The 26546-nt window shown below is 42.3% G+C and overlaps 1 protein-coding gene across 3 annotated transcripts in view; it reads right to left on the reverse strand.

The window, feature by feature from the left end:
- The window catches only part of FIBCD1 (fibrinogen C domain containing 1), a 174492-nt gene that overhangs the window by 19217 nt on the left and 128729 nt on the right, over positions 1 to 26546 (reverse strand). For all 3 annotated transcript variants that reach the window (XM_018558532.1, XM_018558534.1, XM_018558533.1), the window contains exon 5: positions 21118 to 21254. In XM_018558532.1, the coding sequence (XP_018414034.1) occupies positions 21118 to 21254 (137 nt within the window). The remainder of the gene's footprint in view (positions 1 to 21117; positions 21255 to 26546) is intronic.

Consider the following 26546-nt stretch of genomic DNA (forward strand, 5'->3'; position numbering starts at 1 on the left):
CCACCCCATGATCCTTTGTGGCCGCCTGAGAGTGTTCAGATCTTCGGACGGGAGCGCGCGGCGGTGACACAGGTAAGTTTTAACCCTTTTGTAAGCCTTTTTTGATATGTTGCCTACATCTACTGCTTGCTAGCAGTAGATATATGCAAAAACCTGCATGGGGTTGGATAATCTGTTAACTCCTGAGTTTAGTGTCATGTGATGAAAAACCTAATCACTAATACATCAGCACTAAAATTATATATTGGCCTATATTTGAAAACAAGGATAGCAACTGCTAAAGGATTTGAAGGATTTGTAATTCTGCTCTGCCATGTAGCACACACTATTTTGTGTTTCTGCTTTACAGCTTCCTATGTGACCACCCGCTTAGTGACCACTAAATTAGAGGTCTGATGATGCCTAGTCACTGTACAATGGGCAAGCTAGGAGGTGACACAAGACTCTGCAAAGATAAACCAGGAAATATGGTTGTCACCTGCCTGGCTATGCAGTGTAGAAAAAGGTGCAGCAGAATTCCAGATCCTTGAACAGGTAAAACAATATAGATGTGTGTACTGTATTTCAAATCCATATATAGCTGTTTGCCTTGAGTTCCAGTTGAAATATTAATATCCAGTGTATAAAAAAAACAAAACTCTATATATCAGGCGTATGCACAGGGGGCCCTAGAAGCATCTGAGATGGATAGTGCACACAGATCATAACGCTGCCCCTGTAGAAATATAATAAGATCTCAGAGGGAGTGATGGGCGAATTGTTGGGAATATTACATAGAATGGACCGTGAGATACATGGCAGGACTAGCCTTGTACACAGGCGAGAAGGTTCTAAATCTGATTCTTCATGCTAGACTAATCAGAATTTTCCATGCTCCCCCCACCCCTGTCACACCACTAGAACTATCTATAAAAAGTGTAAAGGGAATTATGCATCAAAGATCTCCAGAAGCAAAGCCAGCCCTGCATTTATCAAAGAAAATAATCTCGCTGCGTGTCAGCTGCAGTCGTTTCCTTGATTTATCAAACACTGTTCTCTCTTCCATTTAGTACCTGGGGACAATTGATAGAGAGTCCCAGGCGAGCAGGTGGGTATAGGGTTAAAAGGTTTATGGAGTTTAAACGTGTTTTACATTGATGTTCACATTCCAGAAGATTGTGGCGGCCAAGAGGAGGGGGTAGCACGGGGAATATTCAATCACACAGGTGTCCACAGGACCCAGGATGAGGGAGGAAAGCCCTGATTAATATAAGCTGACCTTGTACGGCGGATGTAGGGCGCATCTCTGTTGTGTAAAAGGGAGAGACATGGATGAAGCTAGACTGGGGCAAGCAAGGAGACAAGTTCTAGAAGACTAGGGCAATGAGACGCTATCACAATCAAATAATAGATTTGTAAATAATAATCATGGTCTGTGAGGGCTGTTACAGAATCCATTATAAGGAATGATAAAAGGGTCAGTCCAACCAAACGTTGTGTAGGCAGGTGTGTTGTTTGTGCGAAAGTGCTTTACCCAAGTCGTGATGCCGATCCTGTGATCGCCAAATCCCTTCCTCTTTACACTCAGTAGTAAACAAAAGTGGTCACATGACCACCCCTTACTACTGATGCTAGAGAGAGCCCAAGGTAGGTCTAAAGTGTCCTCTGCCATTGATTCTGGCTGCCATCTTGGGAAAGCCTATGTCTAATTAAACACAGAATTACCATGAGATCTGGTGGCCATCTTGGTGGATGCAAAATGCTATTGGCAGGAACAGGAACTGAACCCATGGCCTCTGCTGTAGCTGGCAGTGGTTCTACCTGCTGAGCCACCTTAGAACCTTGGATAGCTCCTTGCCTGATCTCCTGTGTAATCCTAGTTTCTGCTGAACTCTGAACTCCTTGCTCCTCCCTTGAACTTCCTATTTAAGCCATGCCTCTGCACTTCCTGTTTGCCAGATTATTGTGCTCCTGCCAATATCTTGCTTACTGCTCATACTGCTACCCGTGTACCGACCTTTGGCTGCTGATTCACCGACTGCTCTCATCGTCTTCTGCTTCATATCTGATACCTTTGGCTCCTGACATCGGCTTGTTCGCTGACTATGCTTCTGCCTACTCCTATGCTACTACCATCTGCTTGTGTATCAAACCCAGCCTGTCATACCATGAATTTGCCTGCTGTTTCAGCTACTGGACTCTGAGCCTGATCCCAGATCGTGACAACTACAGGTGAAACTCGAATAATTAGAATATCGTGCAAAGTTCATTTATTTCACTAATGCAACTTAAAAGGGGAAACTAATATATGAGATAGACTCATTACATGCAAAGCAAGATAATTCAAGCCGTGATTTGTCATAATTGTGATGATTATGGCTTACAGCTCATGAAAACCCCAAGAACCCCAAATCCACAACCTCAAAAAAGTAGATTACATGCAATCAATAAAACAAGGATTGTACATAGAACAATATCGGACCTCTGAAAAGTACAAGCATGCATATGTACTCAGTACTTGGTTTGGGCCCCTTTTGCAGCACTTACTGCAATTACTTTTGCACGATATTCTAATTATTTGAGTTTCACCTGCATATATAGCATGACCTGCGTAGCAAGGGGCCCCCCGGAAGGAAGTGTGACTAGGTAGGGAAGGGAACCTGCTTATCAGAGATAGACCGGTCTCACCCTGTCAGTGGGGTTGTAGTTGGTAGACAGGGATAGAGGAAAAATCAGTCAACCTGTGAGAAAAGCTGTCTACTTGATTACAGAGTTTCTGTTGACAAGGGAATTCATCTCCTTAGCTGCTTACGGAAAGGCATGCTGCACATGCTTGCATTCTGTTCTGCATTAGTGACTACCATTAACTGTGCCTTCCAGTTTGAAGTGTACCTGGACAGAATTGGATTGCTACCAATCTAACTGTTCAATGTGGATAAAAGTCGACCTTTTGTGTGGCTATTACTTTGCAACCTCTTTCCCCCCATAACCAACCACTACAGTTGGCTCTTGGTTTCATATTTGTTTTGTGACCTACCTACCATTTTCCTACCATTATTCCCAACGGTGTTCCATCCACCTTTGTGTGTTCCAGCTTCCCCTGTTCTCCATATTATAAAATAAAACTTTCAGTGCAGAAAGTAAGAGCCCTCATAATGGTCACAGAGGCTGTTCAGACCCGGGAGTGAAGAGATCTCATCAGAGACCCAGAGTCGTAGATAAAACTGTCAGGACTTTAATGCTCCAGCATCTACAACAGCCTTTCTCAACCAGGGTGCCTTCTAGCTTCCATAGGGTTGCCTCAAACAACATCATGCCTTTCAATGGTGCAGGCAGACCAGCCGCTAGCACCATGAAAACTAATGGTGCTAATCCATTGAGAGTGGGATCCATTCAATGATGGATTCATTGTGTGGGGGTCCACCCTTGAAATCCATACCAGGTCATATCTGTGATAAGGGTCTGGTATGGATTTTGGAGGCACTACATGTCGCTTTTTACATTTATGTTTTAGACTGGGGTGGCTTTACACACTTTTAAAGGGCGCCGTGACTGAAAAGAACTACAGTCCTGTTTGTATTTCACCTTTTTGATGAAAACAGGATGCTTTATGCTATATTATTATATAACCCATATTTAAATTCGTAAAATCAAATATTTACTGCATCTTCCTTGAACAGCGATAAACACAATTGGTGAAAATCTATTATGTAGCAGTTTGCCTGTGTGTTTCTTGTTGGTAGTTTAAACTGGAAGTAAAGACAAAACCACTAAATTCACAGCAGAAATGTGTAAATATGTATATTTTATTGGGACAGAAATTTGTAATTTTGTTCAATCAGTTCTTAAAATCGAACAGTACTGTCAGAGAGCACAACCAATATCTGACCTCACTTCTCTTGGTCAAGGATCACTGCAGCCTGTGAGTGGACGGTGACAGAGAAATACACCCTGTGCCCCCCATCCTATCAAGTCTAATTGACTTACAGTGATGCCCCTTTATCACTCACCTGAATCCTGCTAGAGGAGGCTAATATCATTAAAAAGTATTTTATTTAAAAACACATTTAAGAATTTTTAAATTACTACATTAGATTAAGGTAAATGTGTTTTATATTTGACTATACTTTTTTGTTGAAGAGACCCTGCCACCAACTTCTAAAATTGCAGGTGGATGCACAGAAAAATCAAGTATTCCAAATGCTTACTTGCAGCATTTTTCCTTTCCCTAAAAACATTGTTATTAACTTGGAATGAGCCTCTGAACTTGCTTGCAAATTTGATTAGTCAGTTCCCTACCCCAGCCCCCTCACGCTTTGCATATCATAGCCCTCTAACCTTCTTCAAGTGTCTAATTACGCTCTGTGCTGGCCCAGCTCTTTCATTCCTCCCCTCCCTAAATAAGCTCTTATGTACTAACTGGGGGATGAGTGAAGGGGAATGTCACAGAGTGTCACTTGAGTGACAGCTCTAAGTCTGTTGGGAGCTGCTTATATGACATCCGAGATGCCAGGGCCCAGTCTCATGATTTTAGGTTAAGATTGCAGATTTGCTGCGGACAGTTTTCCCCTGGCGGCAGTTGCGTACAGCAGAGCCAAACTGGTCTCCAGGGGAGAAGCGTCTCTAGCAGTGGCAGTGACAATGTAGTAGAGGCAAGCAAGGCAAGCACTGACACTCACTGTACACAGTGCACTCCTATACAGTACCTTCTAGTATACCTGCACACCGCTTCCAGCTTTATTCATTCGCAGGCAGAGACCGGCTTTGCCTTTATGTGAAAAAGTGGGTGAAGCCTAAGGGCAAGTATGGATAGGGTTCCCATCAGGTTCGTCCCCTTGAGAGGTCGTGGGTTGCTGTACCACTGTCTACTTGTAACACCATTCTGATGTTTTGTGGAGGGGGCAGAGCCTAAGGGGATACATGTTTAGTGTTCCCCATCAGGTCCACTCCTGAATTGAATGAAAGGGGGTAGAAGTCCCACAGCATATTGATAATACTGCTTTTAGTCTGGCCAGGGTGCCCATGCTGACCCATGTCCACCACCAACAGCACCTACAATGGGCAGGTGAGCATCATAACTGGACCATGCAACAATGGAAGAAGGTGGCCTGGTCTGATGAATCACGTTTTCTTTTACTCCATGTGGATGGCTGTGTGTGTTGCTTAACTTGGAAAGAGATGGCACCAGGATGCTCTATGGGAAGAAGGCAAGCCGGTGGAGGCAGTGTAATGCTTTAGGCAATGTTGTGCTGAGAAACCTTGGGCCCTGCCATTCATGTGGATGTTACTTTGACACGTACCACCTACGAGATATGAGAGAGAGAGAGAGAGAGAGAGAGAGAGAGAGAGAGAGAGAGAGAAAACCCAAACTTAAAAATGTAGAAAATGTAAGCAAATAAATGTAGACGGATATCAAGACAGACAGATATAGGATCTGATCAATTTAAAATCATTTAGCTGTCTTGAGTCACTCATCCAATCTCTTTAGGTTACCAGCCATTTCAGGCTGAGAAGAGGCTAACAGCTGATCCTTTATAACCGGAAGCATGCAGTACGTAGCAAAATAACCTCCCCGGAAAAAAAGAAAATGTTTTGAATGTCTTCGGTCCCATTAAGCTCTGAAACATTTACAATGTCAGTAAATCTTGTAAACAGCTCTTTTATACAATCCAGTTTGTTTGGAGGTTTATTGGTCCTTTAACTCTTTGTAATTTACATTTACAGGCCATTTAATGCTGTAGAAATAGCTGATCAAACAAATCAGGGAGAAGGGATGAGGGAGGGGAAAGGAATGGAAGAGTTTAGGGACAGGCAGAGGATACATCTAGAGATGAAGGCAAGGATGGTACATTTGATGACCCCGGAGGTGACATGCTACGGGGAACTGAATAGGGTGATGTTTGATGTGATCAGTCTAGGCGGGCAATTCATGGAGGAAGGTGGTGCTGGGTCATTCTTGTTTGTGTTCTTATCATTAAATATGAATCCCCCCTACGGCAAAAATAACCCTGTCTCTGTCCAACGTGCTGAAATATTAATACTCTTTGCTTACACTCCTGAGTTGGCGAGATTCTCAAATGGACCTAGCCCCATTGTTATAAGAATATTAACTCCGCATGTGCTGACTGTTCTTCTAAAACTGAAAAATGCAACTCCACAACTGTGCTGGAGGCCACAGGAGCTCTGTTAATTTTTCCCTTTAACCTCCATTAGATGTTACATTTATAATTAATATGAAAATACCCCAATTTCCTCCCCATTCCTTCTTTCTCCATCCTCTCCCTTTCCTTCTCACTCCCCCCCCCCCCCGATTTTCTTTGCCCTCCCTCTTCCTTTCCTTCTCCCTCCTCTCTCCTCTCCCCTTTGCTCTTCCTTTCCGCCCTCCCTCTTCTTTTCCTTCTCCCTCCTCTCCCCTTTGCCCTCCCTCTTCCTTTCCACCCTCCCTCTTCTTCTCCTTCTCCCCTTTGCCCTCCCTCTTCCCTTCCTTCTCCAAGCCTCTACCCTTCCCCCTCTCTCTCTTCCTTTCATTCTCCCGCCTGTCCTCTTCCTTTCCCTCTTCCTTCTCTCCCTCATCCTTTCCTTCTGTTTCTTCTCCTTTTTTCTCTCTCTTTTTCCCATTCACCCTCATATCCCTATTCCTGTTTCCTTCTCCCACCTTTCCTCTTTACCTTCCCCCTTTTTCCTATTATTGGAGGAAAGTCTCATGGATCTTAATTAGTATTTGATAATTGTTTGTTGTACATGATTTTGATAAAAGTACAACAAAGATTGGTTCTAGCACTTTAGAAGAGTTAGTTTACCATGTGTGTGAATTGGGCTTAGGGGACTAGTCATTTACAGTCTCATGTTTCTCGGCTGGTGATGGTTTTAATGAGGATTTTTATGTATTTTTACATATTCATATGTTTGGAATTTAAGTGTTCATGGAGGCAGCCACAGGTACATGTACATATGCTGATGTAGATTACTATTTTGAACATGTTAATGATTTTTTTTGTAATGTCCCCTTAATTGAAAATGCATTTTAATTACTTGTATTTATCTGTGACATAAGGTTCTTTCCTCCAACATTGCCCCTATTTCTATGACTAAGCCCATAAGGGTGAAATGCACCAGAGGCGGGACTGTGCGGCATAGAAGGAGTTGGAAGAAAGTTGTTTAAGTGAACTCATCATTTCTGGGGCCATCTTAAGACTATTGAGTATTGGACTAGGTTCCCAGTGTCCTCCTGGTCTGATGGATGGAAGCCGTGGCGGAGCAGTGTCAAGTCGCAAAGTCTGTATTTATACTTATTGTTTTCATCTCTAAGTATATGCATGTAGGCAGACATGTTTTCACATACACACAACGCCCATAGTGGGCCTGTTATGATCACTATAGCCTTCCCTGTCTGGGTAATAGCATGCCATTGAATATTCACATATTTCACCCCAAAATTACAGGTCTATTACTGTTTGTGCATTCTAATGCAAAACAGTTAGATGAAACCGCAATGCCAAACATATAACAAATGCTAACAGCAAAAGAGAAGTCATGAGCCAACAACAAAGCGTAAGCTATGCCCAGGCTGTAATTACATAAACAAAGGCATAATACACGGACATGTAAAAAGCATTAAACACGTCCAGACCATGATTATATAAACAAAAGAAATGGTAAGCTATGAAATAGAATAAAACATGACCAGCCTATAATTACATGAAGATAAAACATAACATTCTAAGTGCACAACAAAAGAATAAAATATTATCACCTTATAATTACATATAAAGAGTCAAAAAATCCAAAGCAAAAGCAATTAACAGGTTTGGTAGAAAGGTGCTCTGTCAGAGGCAGCGAGCAATTTGGCCCTCCCCAACACCACATACTTACCTCTGATTTACACAGTCACTTTAAGCCGAAGAGAGGTATCGAGGTGCTTACAGCTGAACTCTGGGATAAGTAAATATTATCTAAATACCGGAGTCATGTGTATTCCTACTGGCTTTGCAAAGGCATTTTGGTGAACACAAAGTGGATTTACTATATATCCGCTGTGGCTAATAAAGAATATATTTAAATGCAAGCCTTTCCGCCCATAGTTCAGCTTTAAAGTGACTGTTATGAGACAAGTATGGGAGCTGCCCAGGGATCCCAACCTGAAAAAATAAATTTCAGGGAGGTGCCCTTCTCATTTCAGGGAGGTGGAGGGCACCCCCCTGAAATGACGGCAGGTAGCACGGGAAGCAATAGCTTCTTTGCTATCTGCTGGTTTTGTTTTTTTAGTTACTGCTGTCAGAATAATAATATTTTTTTTTTAAAAAAAGCATAGGAATGAATAGCTGGATTGCTATTGGCTATTTCAATTTGCAATATCCAATAACAAGCTGACTATTCCACCCGCCCTCTGCTGCTGTCAATCACTAGAAGAGGACCTGATGGAGAACTTCAGGTCCACCTCTGCTGATTGACAGCAGTAGTGGGCGGGTGTAATAGCTAATCTGCTATTGGCTATTGCAAAGTGAAATAGCCAATAGCAATCTAGCTATGCATTCCTATGCTTTTTTTTTTCTCTGACCAACGGCAGCCGGCGGCCCCGAAAACAAACAAAAAAAACAGATCTCAGGGAAAGGTTTACTCTGCTAGATAGTGTAGAGTAAACCTTTCCGGGAGAAAATGTTTCTCTCCCGAGTGGCCGGGTGCCACTATCTAATAGTGCTAGACTCCCGTAACTTCAGGGAGAGTTGGGATGTCTGGCTGCCACAGTTGTCCTCCTCCTGATGGATGATAGATGGATGGCTATGTCTGACTTATGTCTCTGTCACAGTCCCCGGTAAAAAGCATGCTGTCAATGAATGTCAGGGAAGTGTCAAATCTACCTTTCCCTTTACTTGTTCTGGATCATCAACTCAGACGGCACTGAACTCAAAGCATCAAAATGAGAGCCAGGGAACTAACATTCTCAAAAGATAACAGTAATGACAGCTTACAATAATTTCTCATGAACTCGTCCATGAGATGCACATACATACAGTATAAGAAACAATGATGATAAATCATAATTCTAACAGGGTTATTCACAAAAGGGTGAAGAGTTTGGAGAAGGCAGGAGATGTGAACAATCTAGGACAACATACTGCTCTCCTTGTACAAGGTGACTGGTCTTGTCTCTGCCCCCTCCTGTAGTTCTGCTTGTGCAGCACAGTGGTAATGGGATTACTATTTTTATATGGTGATAGCTGGGTTTGCAGAGGTTTTTGGTACACACAAAGTAGATTTATATCCTCTGTGACTATCGTGGAATATATATGAAAGAACGTTTTTGTGCCTGGAGTTCGCCTTTAATATTAGAACTTTAGCTAAAACTTATTTTCTAACTCTAGATAAAATGGAGAGGCTCCTATCTTTTTTTTTTCTTTGTTTGCCGTTTATGCAGAAACGTTACATTGCAGAAATTGTCCACCTCTTCCTGTGCAGTCATCTGGTTAGGAAATAAAGGGCAATTTCCCCTGTGAAGTCACAGTACAATTGGCTAAACTGAAAAAAAACAACAACTTTTGTCTGGCGTTCTTATTTAATCTTTACATGCCTACTTTTACTAGAAATCAACACTGGAATTCAGTGTTTGGGTGAGTTTATTACATGCTAAATACAGGCGTATGTACGTGACCGTCAGGCTCTATTTTAAATGCCGTACACATTAGCATAATCGCAGTCTGGCACATCAGAAATCTCTTAACGTGTTCAGATTTTGAAGCTTTCCCTGCCAAAGGGGGTGGTGACGGCAATCAGATTTATCAACATTAAATGTAAATTGAATGCCTTTCTTCCAGCTATAATTATTAGAATTCATCAGCGCAGGGATCGATCAAGGGAATTGTTCTAGCTTGTCAGTGGTGGGCTCACAAGGGAATCTGTCTTTCTTTCTGACACTGCTAGGTATGTTGATACATTTAAAGGTGTTTCACACTTTAATGTGGACCTGTGGGGGTAAGAAAATGACAGCGCTAACGGTGGCAGTAGGTGGCTGACAACATTCACCTCTTGCTGCAGCAAATTACATTCCAGCCTGGAGCCCTCCAGAGTTTTTCTAACAGAGACATTGTGGGGTATTAAAGACTGGCTCACTCCACAAAATACAGTTGTTTCTATTTGCCTAGTTAATTAGTGCTTACTGCGACGTATTAATAAAAAGTGGTGCATGCTAAGTTGTTAATTTGTGGCGTGGTGGTGGTGTGCCAGATTCCAGTGCTCTTACTGCGCCAAAATGATGGTACAACTCTGGGGTAATCTTCCTCTGGGATCATCCTAAATGCAGACACTCGCTACCAGTCCTCCTCCAATGCTGGCCCTCTCCAGCAGTCCTCCTCCAATGCAGACACTCGCTACCAGTCCTCCTCCAATATAGACACTTGCTACCAGTCCTTCTCTAACGCAGACACTTACTATCAGTCCTCCTCTAATGCAAGCACTCGCTACCAGTCCTTCTCCAATGAAGACGCTTTCTATCAGTCCTCCTTCAGTGCAGACACTTGCTACAAGCTCTTCTTCAATGCAGGAATTTGCTGCCAGTCCTCTTCAATGCAGCCACTCGCTACCAGTCCTCCTCCAATGCAGACGCTCACTGCCAGTCTTCCTCTAATGCAGACACTCACTGCCAGTCTTCCTCTAATGCAGACACTCACTGCCAGTCCTCCAATGCAGACACTCACTGCCAGTCCTCCTCCAATGCAGACACTCACTGCCAGTCTTCCTCTAATGCAGACACTCACTGCCAGTCTTCCTCTAATGCAGACACTCACTGCCAGTCCTCCTCCAATGCAGACACTCACTGCCAGTCCTCCTCCAATGCAGACACTCACGACCAGTCCTCCCCTAATGCACTCACAGCCAGTCCTCTACTAATGCACTCACAGCCAGTCCTCCCCTAATGCACTCACAGCCAGTCCTTCCCTAATGCAGACTCTCATTGCCAGTCCTCCTCTAATGCAGACTCTCACTGCCGATCCTCCTCCAATGCAGACTGTCACTGCCGGTCCTCCTCCAATGCAGACTCTCACTGCCAGTCCTCTAATGTAGACACTCACTGCCGGTTCTCCTCCAATGTAGAAACTTACTGCCGGTCATCCATCAATGCAGACACTTGCTGCCAACCCTCCAATGCAGACAGTTACTGCCAGTCACCCATCAAGGCAGGTACTCGCTGCCAGTCCCCTTTTAAGTGCAGTGAGTGCTGACAGTGCAGACACTGAGGGCCCATTCTGTGCATTGGAACTGCAATGGACAAGGCTGCCCTGCGCAACCCAAAGCAGTTCCAATGCACAGACAGGGAAGTTTGCCTTGTGTCCTAGGATGTCAGTTCACACCACTGCACTGTGAGAAAAAGTAGAACATGCAGTACTTTTTCAGTGTTGTGATGTGCTACACCACATCACAGCATGCTGCAGTTAGTTGATATGGAAGAAATTTCACTTTTTGACATTTCAATAAAATTGCAAAGCAATAAAAAAATTAACAGTGTGATGTGCTATAATCAACACATCCTTCACAGAACACACCAGCAGCCCCGCAACGCAGTAGTTCGTGTATCTCTGTTCAATAAGACTGCAAAACTTAAGAACTGATAGAGAAACAATGTTACTTTTCCATCATCAATTCTAAATGGGTCCGTATGTTTAGAAATTCCTGATGCAGGAATCCCTAAATGCACATAAAGATACAGGTGTGAATGGAGCCTAATACACTCCCCCCATACACATAAAAAATACTACCCCTTCTCCCCCATACACATAAAAAAAATACTACCCCTATACATATAAAATAATACACCCCTCCCCCCATACACATAGAAAAAAACCTACCAATGTACATATAAAATAATATACCCCTCCCCCCACACACACACACACACATACATATATATACATATATATATATATATATATATATATATACACAGCTCCAAGCCACTCATCACACCTCTGTGTGACTCGCACTGCTCACTGCGCCCTCTCACTCAGCAGTGCTCTCTCAGCAGTGTGTCCAACAGGTCCTAGGGTCACCAACCTTCCTGACCTCTCACAGCCTCTTCTAGCTGTTCTATGTGTGTCCAGCACACACCTGAGTCTGCTGTGGCCGTGTGCCTCCTGCACACACACAACTCTCCCCCAACTCTGAGCTCTGGGCTGGCTTCTTAATGAGGCTGCTCTCAGCCACCTGATCAGCCCAGGCGGGTCATTGACAACACCTGGCCCCACGACTGGAGATTTCATCCCACCCAGAGCTCTAAAGCTGGCCATACACCTTACAACTAGGGATGTCCCGATGCCACTTTTTTAAGACCAAGTACTGGCCCTCATGTACTTGCCGATACCAATTACCCATACTTTCTCTTAAAGGGACAGGTGACATTTTTTCAAAAACAATACAGACTAATAATTTTAGGCCAAATTTTATGCTATTCTATTGCTGCAGCGTATTGGGAATATGTACTGTACTACATATAGAGTACACTACAGCAATAGTGTTTTTCAATTATCTCCTGCAGTGGCGTAACAATCGCCATAGCAACCCAGGCGGCCGCTATGGGGCCCGGGGCACAGTGGGGCCCGGCCAGATGCCGTGCAGGCCACCTGGGTCGCTATGGGATCCTCTGCTGGTGGCTTTCACTGGCGGCTGAAGACGAACACGCCGCTGTTCAGATCACTGACAGTAATCTGTGCAGCAGCGCGTTCCTCTGTATCAATAGTGGCTACGATAAGGAGGGGTATGGTAGGTAGCACTGCCCACCATACTGTTGGAGCGTGATGGGATCAGTAGCTGTTACACCTGATTATCAGTGGAATGGTATGCAAGTTATTTGGAAATACAATTATACTGCCCCCTTCTATAGTAACCATGTATTTCTCACAAGACAAGTCCTGGCTATGGCTGCTGTAGCATACAGCGTAATGGCAGGCAGTAATATATACAAGTTGAACCTAGGTGCCAGGTACTTGCTGTTAGGAGTTTAGCTGCATAGTGAGCGAAGGATCTGAGGCAGGTGAGCTGCAGCCAGGATGGATTGATGGATTAGTGGACTCCGGATCTGAGGCAGGTGAGTTGTAGCATAAGGGAGCTGGCTGTGAGTCCAGGGAGATAGCCAGTAGGTTCAGGGTTCAGCTTGTGGTTGAGGGTGAGTAGAGAGGAAACTATTGCTCAACGTTCTACCACACTAGAACGCCGAGCAATCAAATTAATCTCCATCTTAATGGGAAGTGACACTTGCGAGGGAGGAGACGCCGACGTGCACGCCTCGATGTTACGAGACGGCGCTGGAGTAGGAGGCGCGATCGGTCCCGCAGGCGCGAGGAGAGGTGAGTCTATGACACATTGCTGTGGGCGGAGCTCCAGATGGAGTCTTCTGGGCAGTCGCCGGCCAACTACATTAGACCCCACCTGGAGCTCCGCCCAGAGCAGTGACGCGACGCTCCTCCAGCCTGCCCAGAGGACCCCAGCCACTACGGAAGGTAACAAACAAAAAAAAAAGCCAGCGCAAGCTTCGGCGCTAGGCATCGGGGCATTTTGACAAGTACAAGTACTTGTCAAAATGCCCTGTATCGGGCGCGATTCAGATTCTAGCATCGGCATTGGGACATCCCTACTTGCAACCATTGCAAGACTTTTGTTATGTGATGGTTGTAAGCTAATTAAAGGCTTGTACGATCTGCCCATCTTGGACAGGCAGATGGTATTTTCAGAAATTGCATTTTAGAAATTGCAAAGGGAAAAACCCTTTGCAATTTCTAGTACGATCACTGTAAAAGCTTTCACAGACCTGCTGCTCCAATGTCACAGCACTAAGAAGGTCTGAAGTACCATCATGTATACAGGTGAAACTCGAATAATTAGAATATCGTGCAAAAGTTCATTTATTTCACTAATGCAACTTAAACGCACGCACGCACATGAACTTTAATGGCATCCCGGTCTTAGTCCGTAGGGTTCAATATTGAGTTGGCCCATCCTTTGCAGCTATAACAGCTTCAACTCTTCTGGGAAGGCTGTCCACAAGGTTTAGGTAGGTGTCTATGGGAATGTTTGACCAGAAGTGCATTTGTGAGGTCAGGTACTGATGTTGGACGAGAAGGCCGGGCTCGCAGTCTCCGCTCTAATTCATCCCAAAGGTGTTCTATTGGGTTGAGGACGGGACTCTGTGCAGGCCAGTCAATTTCCAACACCCCAAACCCGCTCATCCATTTCTTTATGGACCTTGCTTTATGCACTGGTGTGCAGTCATGTTGGAACAGAAAGGGGCCATCCCCAAACTGTTCCCAAAAAGTTGGGAGCATGAAATTGTCCAAAATGTCTTGGTAATCTGATGCCTTAAGAGTTCCCTTCACTGGAACTAAGGCCCTGAAAAACAACCCCACACCATAATCCCCCCTCCACCAAACTTTACACTTGGCACAATGCAGTCAGGCAAGTACCGTTCTCCTGGCAACTGCCAAACCTAGCCCTGAAAAACAACCCCACACCATAATCCCCCCTCCACCAAACTTTACACTTGGCACAATGCAGTCAGGCAAGTACCGTTCTCCTGGCAACTGCCAAACCTAGACACGTCCATCGGATTACCAGACAGAGAAGCGTGATTCGTCACTCCAGAGAACACGTCTCCACTTCTCTAGAGTCCAGTGGCGACGCGCTTTACACCACTGCATCCGACGCTTTGCATTGCACTTGGTGATGAAAGGCTTGGATGCAGCTGCTCGGCCATGGAAACCCATTCCATGAAGCTCTCTACACACTGTTGTTGTGCCTATCTATTTTAAAAGGGAAATATCAGGGGTCTTTTTAGACCCCTAATATTTCCCCGGAGCCCCTAAAAGTAAAGTAAAAAATACAAATATTTAAGAAAAAATAATAAAAAAATATAAAAAAACAAAAGTTTTTGCAAAATCAATAAAAACCAGGAAAATTGTATTTCATACTTACCGCAATTTTCCTTTCCTGACAGTCACTGAGCTCCTGAGAGTGACCCATTCTTTCACAAAATGTTTATAGAAGCAGTCTGCATGCCCAGGTGCTTGATTTAATGCACCTGTGGCCATGGAGGAACACCTGAATCCAATGATTTGGAGGGGTGTCCCAAACAGGACTCTGCCCCGCAATGGACTCAGGACTCTGACCCCTACATCACCTTCCCCTGAAAAGAAATTAATATATGTATACACAGTATATTTCAGTGCAATAATGCAATAAACTCAGGACCGTGCAATGCAATAAATGGAGGGCTCTGCAGCTCTATTTCAACCATTCAACCTCGCAGGCTAAAGAAAAAAAAGGCTTGATTCCCCTCCTGGCTGTTGTTTTTGACAGCTGTCACCCATCACTGAATATATGAACAGTGACTACAGCTGTTTGGCTGCAGTCAGTGTTTAGCCAACAACTTTTGGTCTGGATCCTTCAACAAAAGATTGAAAAATTGACTTTTGTCGAATAGAGAGGTGCTGACGGGGACACACACAGTTTTAATGTAATCCAAGTCAGCAGTGTATGACCAGCTTCAAGCCCCTTTATTTTATGTACAATCTGAGGCCCGAAAATGAAGTTTGGGGGTTAAAGCTGAGCATTGATGGAAAAACTGCACTGCCTGACTACCAAAAGAAAATTGCAGCCAATGGAGTGTTTAACCCACCAAATATCAATTTTGTGTGTAAAGGAATGGACAGAGCAAAACTACAAACTTCTAACAACCTATAATACAATATGACAGATGGACTCATCAATTCTGCCCCTTAGGTCAAATCCCCCCAATATAACACAAGGACTGTAAGACTGGATTTAAAACAGCCTATGCAGCTCCCCGCTATTTAACCAATATAACAAATAACAGATATCAATCGGAATTAAGAATAATCAACATGTACAAATACATAACCCAAAGACTGTTGATTACGAGAAAGGGGACTTTGGAATCCGTTAGCCAAAAGAAGACTTTACTAACAACCATTTATGTCTCTAGCTGCACCCCCACCGGCTATCAATCTATTCCTGACTTCCCAAGGGATGGAGTCCCTCAACCACTGACATCAACAGGGGGAGCGCCATACCTCCAGATGGGCCCCCCTGCTTTGCAATCATCTCACCTTTTTTACAGGCCCCAAAGATCCTTTACCCCCACCAACCTGCCATGATAAACACATAGATCTCTAGCCATCGACAGCAGTAAATAAGGGAGGGTGGACGGGGCAACCTTCTTCCCTCTTTGACTGTCCAGAAAGAATTCCCAGATCCTACCCCTGCAGCTCCTCTCTACCACCTGACCTACGACTTCCAATCCAACAAGACCTAATACTTAATCTTTAACCTTTTCCAGGGGACTTTTCCTCCCCACAGTCATGTAACCCCCTCTATTTATTTCTCTGGGTCTACAAACAGAGTTTAAATTATTACCTAGTTTACTAACCCATTATCTAATACATAAAGCCAATGCGTGGGGATAAAAAAAAAAACATTAATTTAAATTAATTTATTTTATAATTGCGAGTAAAGTTATAATCTGCCTCATGGGCTGTGACAGTGTGTTGATCCTAAATATTGTTTATATTCTAGTCTGCAATTCTGCCATGATCTCATATGTATTCTGCAAGATGACATTTCAGAATGTATTATATTCACCATAACAACGCTAAATGTCAGTCACAAGTAAAATACAGGCTGCGTCGGTTAGAGATATATTGCCTACAGAGGTGTAATATTATAATAGTAATATAATAGTAGTTATAATATCATAATACAGGGTTATAGTCATATGCATGCTGCTAGATAATCATAAGGCAGTCAGAGGGGCTTGAAGAGGACCTTCCTGCTCTAACTTGCCGATGATAAGCTGGAAACAAAGAATAGGTAGCCATTGTTTTTTTTTAGTTGTGAACATTTTTGTTAAATTAAATCTGGACGTAGACAAATATGGGGGCTGTCACTGCTGATTTCCTAAGAATACTAGTTTCCTGGCTGCCTCTGGAATTCAACACTGACATGGAACAGGCATGAAGGTTAAACATTCAAGTGTCAAGAGTCAAGTGTCAGAGTCCTGATTAGCCTACTTGCCCCAGTTGAGTGCCCTGTCAAGTATTGAGCCAGGCGACTGTACTTTTGAAAGGAAAGGTTAGCAATGTCAGCCTCAACATCCAGGTTTCTTTTAAATCTTAAGGCAATCTCAAATCCTTAACACTGAAATAGAAGAGGGAACATACTTGCATATCTGGTGGAGTTGTCCTAGGCTACAACCATTCTGGGAGTCAGTGTGTGAAATATATCGGTGTGTGGAGGAAACAAATACTGAAAAGGATCCCCTAATTGCATTATTAACATTGATACCAGGTCCAATAAAAAAAATAAAAAATGATACTTTAAGATTTATGTTGGTAGCCGCTAAAATAAATATATCACAGGGCTGGAAACTAACAGTCCCACCCTCAATAAAAAACTGGGCAAATACTATAGAAGAAATAAGGTATATGGAAGAATTAAGTGCAAAGGATACAGATAGGATTGATAGTTATAAGAAGATATGGGAGAAATGGGAATTATTTAGACAATCGGAAGAATTTGAGAAAATGCTGAAAGAAGGATAAAGGCAGGAATTGAAAGAGGATCAAGGGGTAATGCATGTATGGACAAATAGGAATAAAGAAATATATGATTACAAAATTAATTAGACAAACCGAGTATATGACCTATATGAATGAAAGATGGAAAGGAATGAAGATGGCTCTATGGAGAGGATGGAATGGGAAGACGGGATTAAGAAGTGAGAACACGAGGTATATTTAGAAGAAGCAGAAGGGAAACGCAGTACACATAGGGGATAGGAAGCAGGTAATTAAATAATAGTTAGGATACACAATAAAAGTAGGATCACTATAAATAAGGAAAGTGGGGAGGAAGGAACAAGTTCTAAGTTTGTAATAAAAGGGTTAATAATTGATTATATATTGTTTGGTTATACACTAGAGAACACAAGAGGGAAATAATAATAAGAATAGAGGAATGTAGACACTATAAGGGGATACAGTGAGGTCTACATATATATTATGGGTTATAGAAGCCACAAACACTAGAGGGGTATTCTAAATGAAGTATAAGGGATGGGTACAACATATCTCAATTAGAGCTATAAATAATTAATAAAACTAAGAGATAATTTGAAACTAATGTTTATGAAAGTTTGTCTAAATGTACTTTTATGGAAACAAAATATTAAAAAATATATTAAACAAAAAAAAAATCCTTAACACTGCCATTATTTATGTCTGCTACCATGCCACCCAAGGAAGTTTGTGTGTTGAGGGAGTTAGGTATGATAAAGGATTTAATGCAGGGTGAATCCCTTGTCACTAAACCACTTCTCTCAAACTCACCCTATCTGTCCATTCTCCACCTTGAAGACAAATCTAAGCTCTGTTATACCACTGGCATTTCCTCTGACCCTACTCCAAATAAACCTGCTGAGCTCTGTGGCTCCTTCTTCTTTTCACAGTCATAAAGTGACCACAAAGACAACTGTAAGCAAATTGTGTCTATGGATTGAATTGACCTCTGCAGAGAGAAGTCATGATGCTCTGCAAGAATGTATGCAGTAGCTAGGAAGGGGGGCTACCTTCTTAAATAATGGAACTTACTACATGATATCTCAGACCCATTGACCCACTGTTATGTGTTAGTGTACTATGGCAAACACCGGTATATAACCTTTTGTTTCTTCTATTCCTCAGTTGGTTTCTGAACTCAAAAAACTTTGTTTTAGGGAATATTTAAATATTTTAACAGTGCCTATACATTTCACTGGAAATGTACCTTTGTCTAACATTTCTCTCAAAAATAGCAGGGTACTTCCTGACATGTGGGGTTACTCCTGTACCTATAACCTCATAGCTGTATATCTGCAGTGCGCTGCCTCTTCCTGCTTGCCTCATGGGATTTGGAAAGATATTTGGTGATGTCACTTCTGTGCTGCTCACTGTTATCCTTGCTGGGGGCTCTGACATGAGGAAGGAAAGCCCTGCTCCTACTAACATGGCTGCCTCCACACAGAGATGCCATACAGGATAATTTTGTGCTTGTACTGTGTAAAGCTCTTCCATGCGCACCTTACTTTAAAAGCTAGTTATAAATTGATGAGTGCGGTTGCCATTTGCTTCACTTCTGGTGTGTCCCTGTGCATTTACAGAGGAATGTGTCCATCGCTATATATGCCCCAAGAGGGAGGCTCTCGTAGATTAGAGTTAGGACCACACTACACAGAAAAGCCTTGACGAGGCAGTGTGGCTTCCACTTGTTTGTAAATGTTGTGCAACTAAAACCTGTTTTTACTGCAAGTTGTAAGACAATATAAGCTTTTTTTTTTTGCAGGTTAGCTGGTAAGTGTGCTGGGAACTTTTTGTGTTTGCCATGCAGAAAAAAGCATTTTACATCAGTAACGGGGAAGAATGAGCAGCAGGAAGACCACAGGCAGATTAGTTCTTTGCCCTATGCTTACTATTTTCGGCACATTTTCCACATTTTAGTTCCGGTTTAAGAAGCTCAAACATTACTAGCTCTCCGAATGCATTGTTCTCATTGTATGTATCTCTTATATAAATAAATTCCTCTCCAATCTCAACTTGTACTTTAGATACAAGATTCCTGGCAATGGAAGATTGAGCCTTCTTGACCAGTAACTAAAATCGCTTATAGTAGACAAAAAGATAAGACTGCATATCAGCCTGTGACTAGCCTATCATTTTCTTTAGGCCTGAAATCTTCCCTCTTAGCAGTGCAAAATGCTCAGTCTTAGCAGTGGCTCTGTCCTTATCCAGTCTGCCACTGACAGCAATCTTCTCTGAATAATAGGTGACTCTAATTCTGTAGGGCTGCATCCAAACCTTGACAGATCTGTGACCCATCTTACACAAATGCTTTTACTGCCGTAGGTAGCCTAGGATATGGCTAGCATTACAAGTTTTCCAGTGACATAGGAGGGGGAGCTTGCTCTGGGTATCATTGCCACTGCTCTTTATTTGAAAGGTCATTGGTAAGACAGGGGAAACTTGAGAGAAAAACTGGAATGTGTCTCTGTATAACTCTTTCTCTTCCCACCATCTACTTAGATGAAGCTAGAGCCATAAGAGGAGCAGTATGTACAGCCGTGGCTACAGAATGCCTTCCTGAGATTTATCTACAATGCTACCAATAGAACATGCGAACACTTCTCAGCACAATAGCACAAAAGTCTGAAAAAAGATAAGAAACACAGACAGGATATACAGCTATTTACTATTATATTGATCTCTGTGTCCTGCACTACAGCAGCATATTTGTCAGAATATTTGAATTGGATGTTAGAGAAACTCAAGGGAACAAGTGAAATCAATCAAAGAAGTGCTAATGCTAACCAGGAAGCAATGGAAAATAAATAATGTTTTGTTCCATGTATTCAAATGCAGACAAATTCAGAAAAGCTTCCACATAAGCTACCAGTAGGGACTGCAGCTTTACATTACATTATTCTGTGTGATGACCCCCTCTGACTGTGAGACGGTGCAGGCCAAATATCCTCAATCCTATTCACTGTACATGGTGCTAGATTCATGCTTTTGGCCTCATTCACACACAACGCAAGCAAAATTGTATATACGCGTCTATGCGCGTATATATGAGTGTCTATGCGCGTATATACAAGCGTATATGCGTGCACTATATGCAATCCCAGAATGCATCACTCGTAATGGGATTTTTAATGTGCTGCGTAAATACGCAGAAATACGCTGCCCGGACGCATCTCTGTTCCTTTCTGTTTTTGCGCATATATATAGGCTACGCAAATATACGGATCCATACACGGCTGTGTGTATGGAGCCATTTAATTGCATATGTTGCATATGGTACAATACTCACGTATGCGCGTATATGCGCGGCAGTGTGAATGAGGCCTAAAACTCCAGATTATTGGCAACAAGTTAAGCAGTGGCTGGCCTGGTGCACTTCAGCTGTGCCTACATGAAAGCCAGCAGCCTTTAAATGTGGTCTGTGTCCACTATATGCATTTCAAGGCTTATGGTTTAGTTCTGACTGGAGGTACACCTTTAAATCTGCAGAAAAATATTTAGTTAAATCTCATTTCAAGTGACTTACTGTCCAGCCTCCGCCATCAGTCGTCATGTCACAATAGACCTGAAATCCAGTAGGGTAGTGAATAGGGAACACTGAGTAAACGCCGTCCTCTTGGTGTCCACTCGTCAAGATGTCATAACAATCCCGCGGCTTGGAACCTACGAGTGAGAGAGTTAACGTTAGACTCGGTTAGGCAGAAAGTGAGTTCGTCTACAGATGAGCCTGACTCGACAAACGTTTAAATTAACTCATATAAAATTTCCCTTGAAAATGTTCACGCTAGGCGGATGACTTTGTTTGGAAGATTTATAGTCCTGTCAAAATGGCAGCACTGGGAGAAGCCTGTATTACATCCACAGGCAGTGCTGGGAGGGCTGAGAGTTAGGCAGTGCTTTCGTGAATGACTGGTGCTCATACTAAGAGCCTCAGAGTATTCTGCTCCTTAATTTAGTAGGCATTGTAATAATGCCAAGCCATCCAAGGCAGATTGCAGGTGTTAACAAGATCTTTACGCCACCAATGCAAATGTGAACATGCATAGTCTACCATGGCGAAAGGTAGGTGTAGCTAGATTGTGCTAACAGTAGGAGGGACTTAAAAGGGCAAGTTAAATAGAGCCTGAGTCTACCTACTTTATACACAATACACATATGCTGCAATCCTTGTATTCTCAAAATATAGGTAAGTGTTGTGTTGTTACTCTTTTTCAGGAGTCACATCCAGGGGCATAACTACAATTCATGGGGCACCGTAGCAAATCCTTGTCCCCCCCGATTAACTTCCTCTGAGTTTAGAGATCTGAAGTGTATAATATACAGACTGCAGGGGCCAGGAGTATGTTACATACAGCCCAGTGTCTCCATGTTTTGCCATACATTGCATACTCCTGACCACCGCACTCTGTGTACTGTGCACAGGGCAGCATTCAGGTGTATGTAAAGTACAGCCCTGCTTACAAAGTGCAGAGTTCAAGACTAATCCCCCAGAATTAATTCAGCAAACCTACAAGCAAATAATTAATCTCTGTCTCCTCCCCAGGCACAATCATTTCCCCTAAGCCCAGATTCCCAAAGCAAAAGTCCAGCATTCCCTAGCAAAAATTCCCCAAGCAATAATCAACCCTTTTTGCCAAGCACAAAAGTTCCCCCAAGCAGAAATCCCCCCCTGCAAAAAATGTCCCTCCAAAAATCTCTCCCTCCTTAAGCAAAATGCTACCCCTTTCCCCTAACCAAAGATCCCTCTCAGAAGAAAAATGCCCCACCCCTCAAACAAAACCCTGCCTCACTCTCCTTCCCCCACGCAAACATTACCCCTCAGCAAAGATGTTTCCCCTCTGAATCAAACCCCCCCTAGAAAAAATGTCAGCATAAATCCCAATGCCCTCCCAAACAACTCCCCCAAGCACAAATATCCCACTCCCTTGCAAAAATCCTCCGAGGACAAACTCTCCCTTCCCTCATTCTCCTCCTAAGCACTCACCAGTGTCCCCACCAGACCTCACCCGTCCTCCAAGGCTTCCACTCTGGTGTGCTATATGACATATCAGGGCAAAGAGCCAAGAGGGCTTTTCTGAGGTCTGACAGGGCACTTAACTGCTATAAAGAAATCCTTGCAGAGCCCTTGGTAACATGACTTGGGGCTGTGAAATGTAGGTGCTGCTGACATGGGGCACCAAGGAGGAGAACCAAGGCACATGCCTATGGTGCCTGGAATTAGCGGTGCCCATTTAGAAGTCAAATCCATCTTATTTTCAGTAGAACTCAAATAAAGAGAAAACACCCTTTAATTATGTTATGTAGTCATTAAGTTAGATAAATGGAACTTTTTTGGCCAAAACTTTATTTTTAGTTTTGTATAGAGTGGAGAAGGGTTAGTTGCTGGTTTGTTATATCTAACCCACTGTCTTATATTTTTTTTTTGGCTCAATAAAACACACTAGGTCTTGTTTTCGGGGTAGGTCTTATTTTTTTTTTAATGTATAACAATCCAAAGTTAATGCAAATCCAAATTAAATAATCCAAAATGGCAAAGTTAAGAATAGGGTGATCAGGGCAATACAGGTTGCCATAAGAGCAATTTAGTAACCAGAATGAGGGAAGCGCACTATCAAAATAGATTCCTCACAGGCGGAGTGCATTTGGTATCACTCCACCTGTAACAGGAGCCGGCGCTATAGAGGAAACATCGGCTCATGCTGCTCTGCTACCTCCGCTGCCGCCTTGCTTCCTCTAGCGCTGGCTTCGTTGGCACCGCTGATTCTCTCCCGCGGCTCTTCAAGTTCCTCCTTATGCCACCACCGGCCCTGTGAAAGGTCACAACTGGGTCTTATTTTCGGGGTAGGTCTTATATTTTAGCAATTCCCAAAAATGGTACTAGGTCTTAATTTCGGGGTAGGTCTTATTTTCGGGGAAACAGGGTATCTGTACTCCTGAACTTATATTATAGAAAGTTCATAAAGGAGCATCACATCATCTCTTGGCTACATAACAGTCTCAGCAGTTGTTTAGAAGTGTAATTTCTGGTGGCATTGAATCACCGCTGGAATCTTAGAGAGATTTATGAAGCATTTGATCCACCTTGCCGACAACCAAATGAAACTAAAATATCAGTTGGCCTTTAATTACACCACCCTTACACAGTGTAAAAATATTGTCAGTGTGAAAGTCTCTTCAAAACCAATAACAACATCCTAATCAGGGCCGACTTAATAAAGCAGCAGAAAGGGCATTTGCCAGAGGCCCACCGAGAAAGTTGCCCACTGACGGATATGTTGCTAAGAAGAAATGTTCGAAAATAACTCATATCTTAGCCCCCTGAAGGCCTAGGAACACAAGTTAAGCTTTATTGTAAAGAGGAGAATCTCTTCTTTCATGTTGATAATTCTAGGTCAACCTAGTCCAGAAAAACATAGAGCTTTACCCCTTCTGAAAGCATTAATCCTAGACAAAGCTACTTTCTGAGCCCTCTGCGAGTAATGATTATTTCTTCCCACAGTTCTAAATTCCCATATGCATTTAAATGATAATTTGTGCATTACATAAAATTTGATTTTGTGCTATTTAACACATGGTAAAACATGGCTCGCTGCCCAGAGGAAACGTGTGCCTTTTAAATGGTCACAATGCTGATAATATTTCTTTTGGTGCAATGAGGGGAAAGAGCCAAGCGTTTTTGACTCAGTGTTATATAAGGTTGGCAGAATGGTACTGACTCCAAACTGTCACCTGTTCCATTATCTGCATGGCTATGGGTGAATTGTGAGACCCCTCACTATTGTTCTAGTATGTTATTGGATCCACTAATCATTCCTCTCTGTTTTTGTTCATATTTTGTGTCCTTGGTTATTGTGTTGAGGTTAAGACTATTGTTCCCGTTTTAGCTTAACCTTTTGGATCCAGTTCCTTGGTTTGTCCAGTATTTCCTTTGGCCTCGTATCCTCTTACATGTATCCAGAACTGTGCTGTATGTCTGTCCTAGATCTTGTTCTTAAAAAAAAAAAAAAAAGGCACTGGGAAGAGTTTTCAATTGTTCTCTATGATGGACTCAACCTTGATCTGTGCCCCAAAACACAATAAAATACCCATTTAAAAAAATAACATATAAAAGATGAGGTTACAACAAGTAAATAGTTACCCAACATGCACAGGTTGAAAATTGCATGAAACGGGGACAAAATTCAGTACCCCAAAAAGTCCATAGACGATGCTTTAAAAGCCCCATGCAGGTCATCAGTTTAGAGATACGCATAAATATTGGCCCTAGAATTATTGCTCTCACTCTGCCGTCCGTGGTGATACCCAACATATGTAGGCGCACCTGACGCGTGTTTGCGTAAATCCATGCACGCTCGCAGGGGTGGGGGACTTTAAAAGAAAAATGTACATTATTTTTACATGTATTTCATTCTATATTTTTTTAAACAGGTTTATTTTTAAACTTTACTTTGAATGCTGTCCCATAGGGGGGCTTACAAGCCCCCCATATGATAGCATATTGGTAGTGACAGGTCCTATTTAAGTTGATACTGGGGGTCCAAAAGACGTCTAGTATCACCTTTCCACTTGACCAAAAAAAAAGGTTGAGAAACACTGATCTAGTAGAGGTGACTATAAATGTGACAACATAAGAGGCAAACATACTAATTATGTTGTTGTCTCCATAGAATATGAATAAGACATAATAAAAGACAAGTGTTTAATTATTGTTGTCACCACAGAATATTATTAAGACATAATACAAAATGACAAGTGTAGTGATGAATAATTATTGTTGCGCCATAGACTATATTAGCACCGTACATACTATATTTATAAAATAGTTAAAATAAATCAAAAGAGATAGATATCTAATGACCCATGGTTTACCTTTACAAGCTATCAATTGATACATTATGTAGTGTTTCCAGCAATCACTCATCTTTTATAGCAGTTTTAGTCATTACCAGACATTTCAAACTTACACAAAAAAATTGTTTGAAATGCATCTCTTTATTTTATACTGTTTCTACATACGTGCAGTACTATATTTCCTTTTACTTTTTTTAACTGTATATATGAATTCTTTGATATATATTTTTAACTGTTGTATACATTTAGTATGTATGGTGCTAATGTAGCAGTAACATTAATATAGCATTAACATTCTATGGTGACAGCAATAACAAAGTATTTATATTTCAAGGTGACAACAACAATTATTAATCAGTACGCTTGTTTTTTTTAATCATGTCATATTATTTATAGCAACATATACTAGATTATATATTGGGATGGAACTAACAAGATTTATGTTGTGTTCCCACTCATTAGTTCCAGTTGTGATTTTGTTGCACCTCTGGGTTTGTCTTATAGCACCGAAGAAGGGGGTTGTGCCTTCCCCTGAAATGCATTAAGTGTTTTATCAATATGATTATTCAAAATTCTGACACCAATACTGTATTTGATCAGTTTTGGGGCTCTTCTTTTTCAAAGCGCTGCGCAAACTGTTGCCGCTACATAAATCCTGTATAATAATAATATCTTGATCTGGTCCAGGTCCTCTGGCAGCCTGTGACAGCAGGACAAGAAATAAGTTAAAGGTTTGACACTGCCAGAGGAAGACTCAAGACTGTCATAATAACAACGTGACAGTGGTTCTAATCCTTCCCCTATTTTACTCAAACAGAAGTGTTTTGTTGAAGTATGTAAACTCTATGGCTGGAGCTAGCTATGACGGACGCTAGCCGTATGTCCTGATTTTCTTTGAATGGAAAAGAGGGGAAATCTCCCCAAAAGGGTCACAGAATCCATCAAAGTCCTGCCAAGGTTCTATCCATGTCCCCATTCTGTCTAAAACAACAACGAAATGTTTGGCCTAGAGCTGGACTTTAACAGAATTCACTTCTACCTGGTGATTCTGTACTTTTCTTCAGTTCACCTGTGTGTTGTAACTAGTAGCTCCTCGCTGTTCAT

The sequence above is a fragment of the Nanorana parkeri genome, unplaced genomic scaffold, assembly GCF_000935625.1.
Source record: "Nanorana parkeri isolate BGI_ZX_2015 unplaced genomic scaffold, ASM93562v1 scaffold345, whole genome shotgun sequence".
Lineage (NCBI taxonomy): Eukaryota > Metazoa > Chordata > Amphibia > Anura > Dicroglossidae > Nanorana > Nanorana parkeri.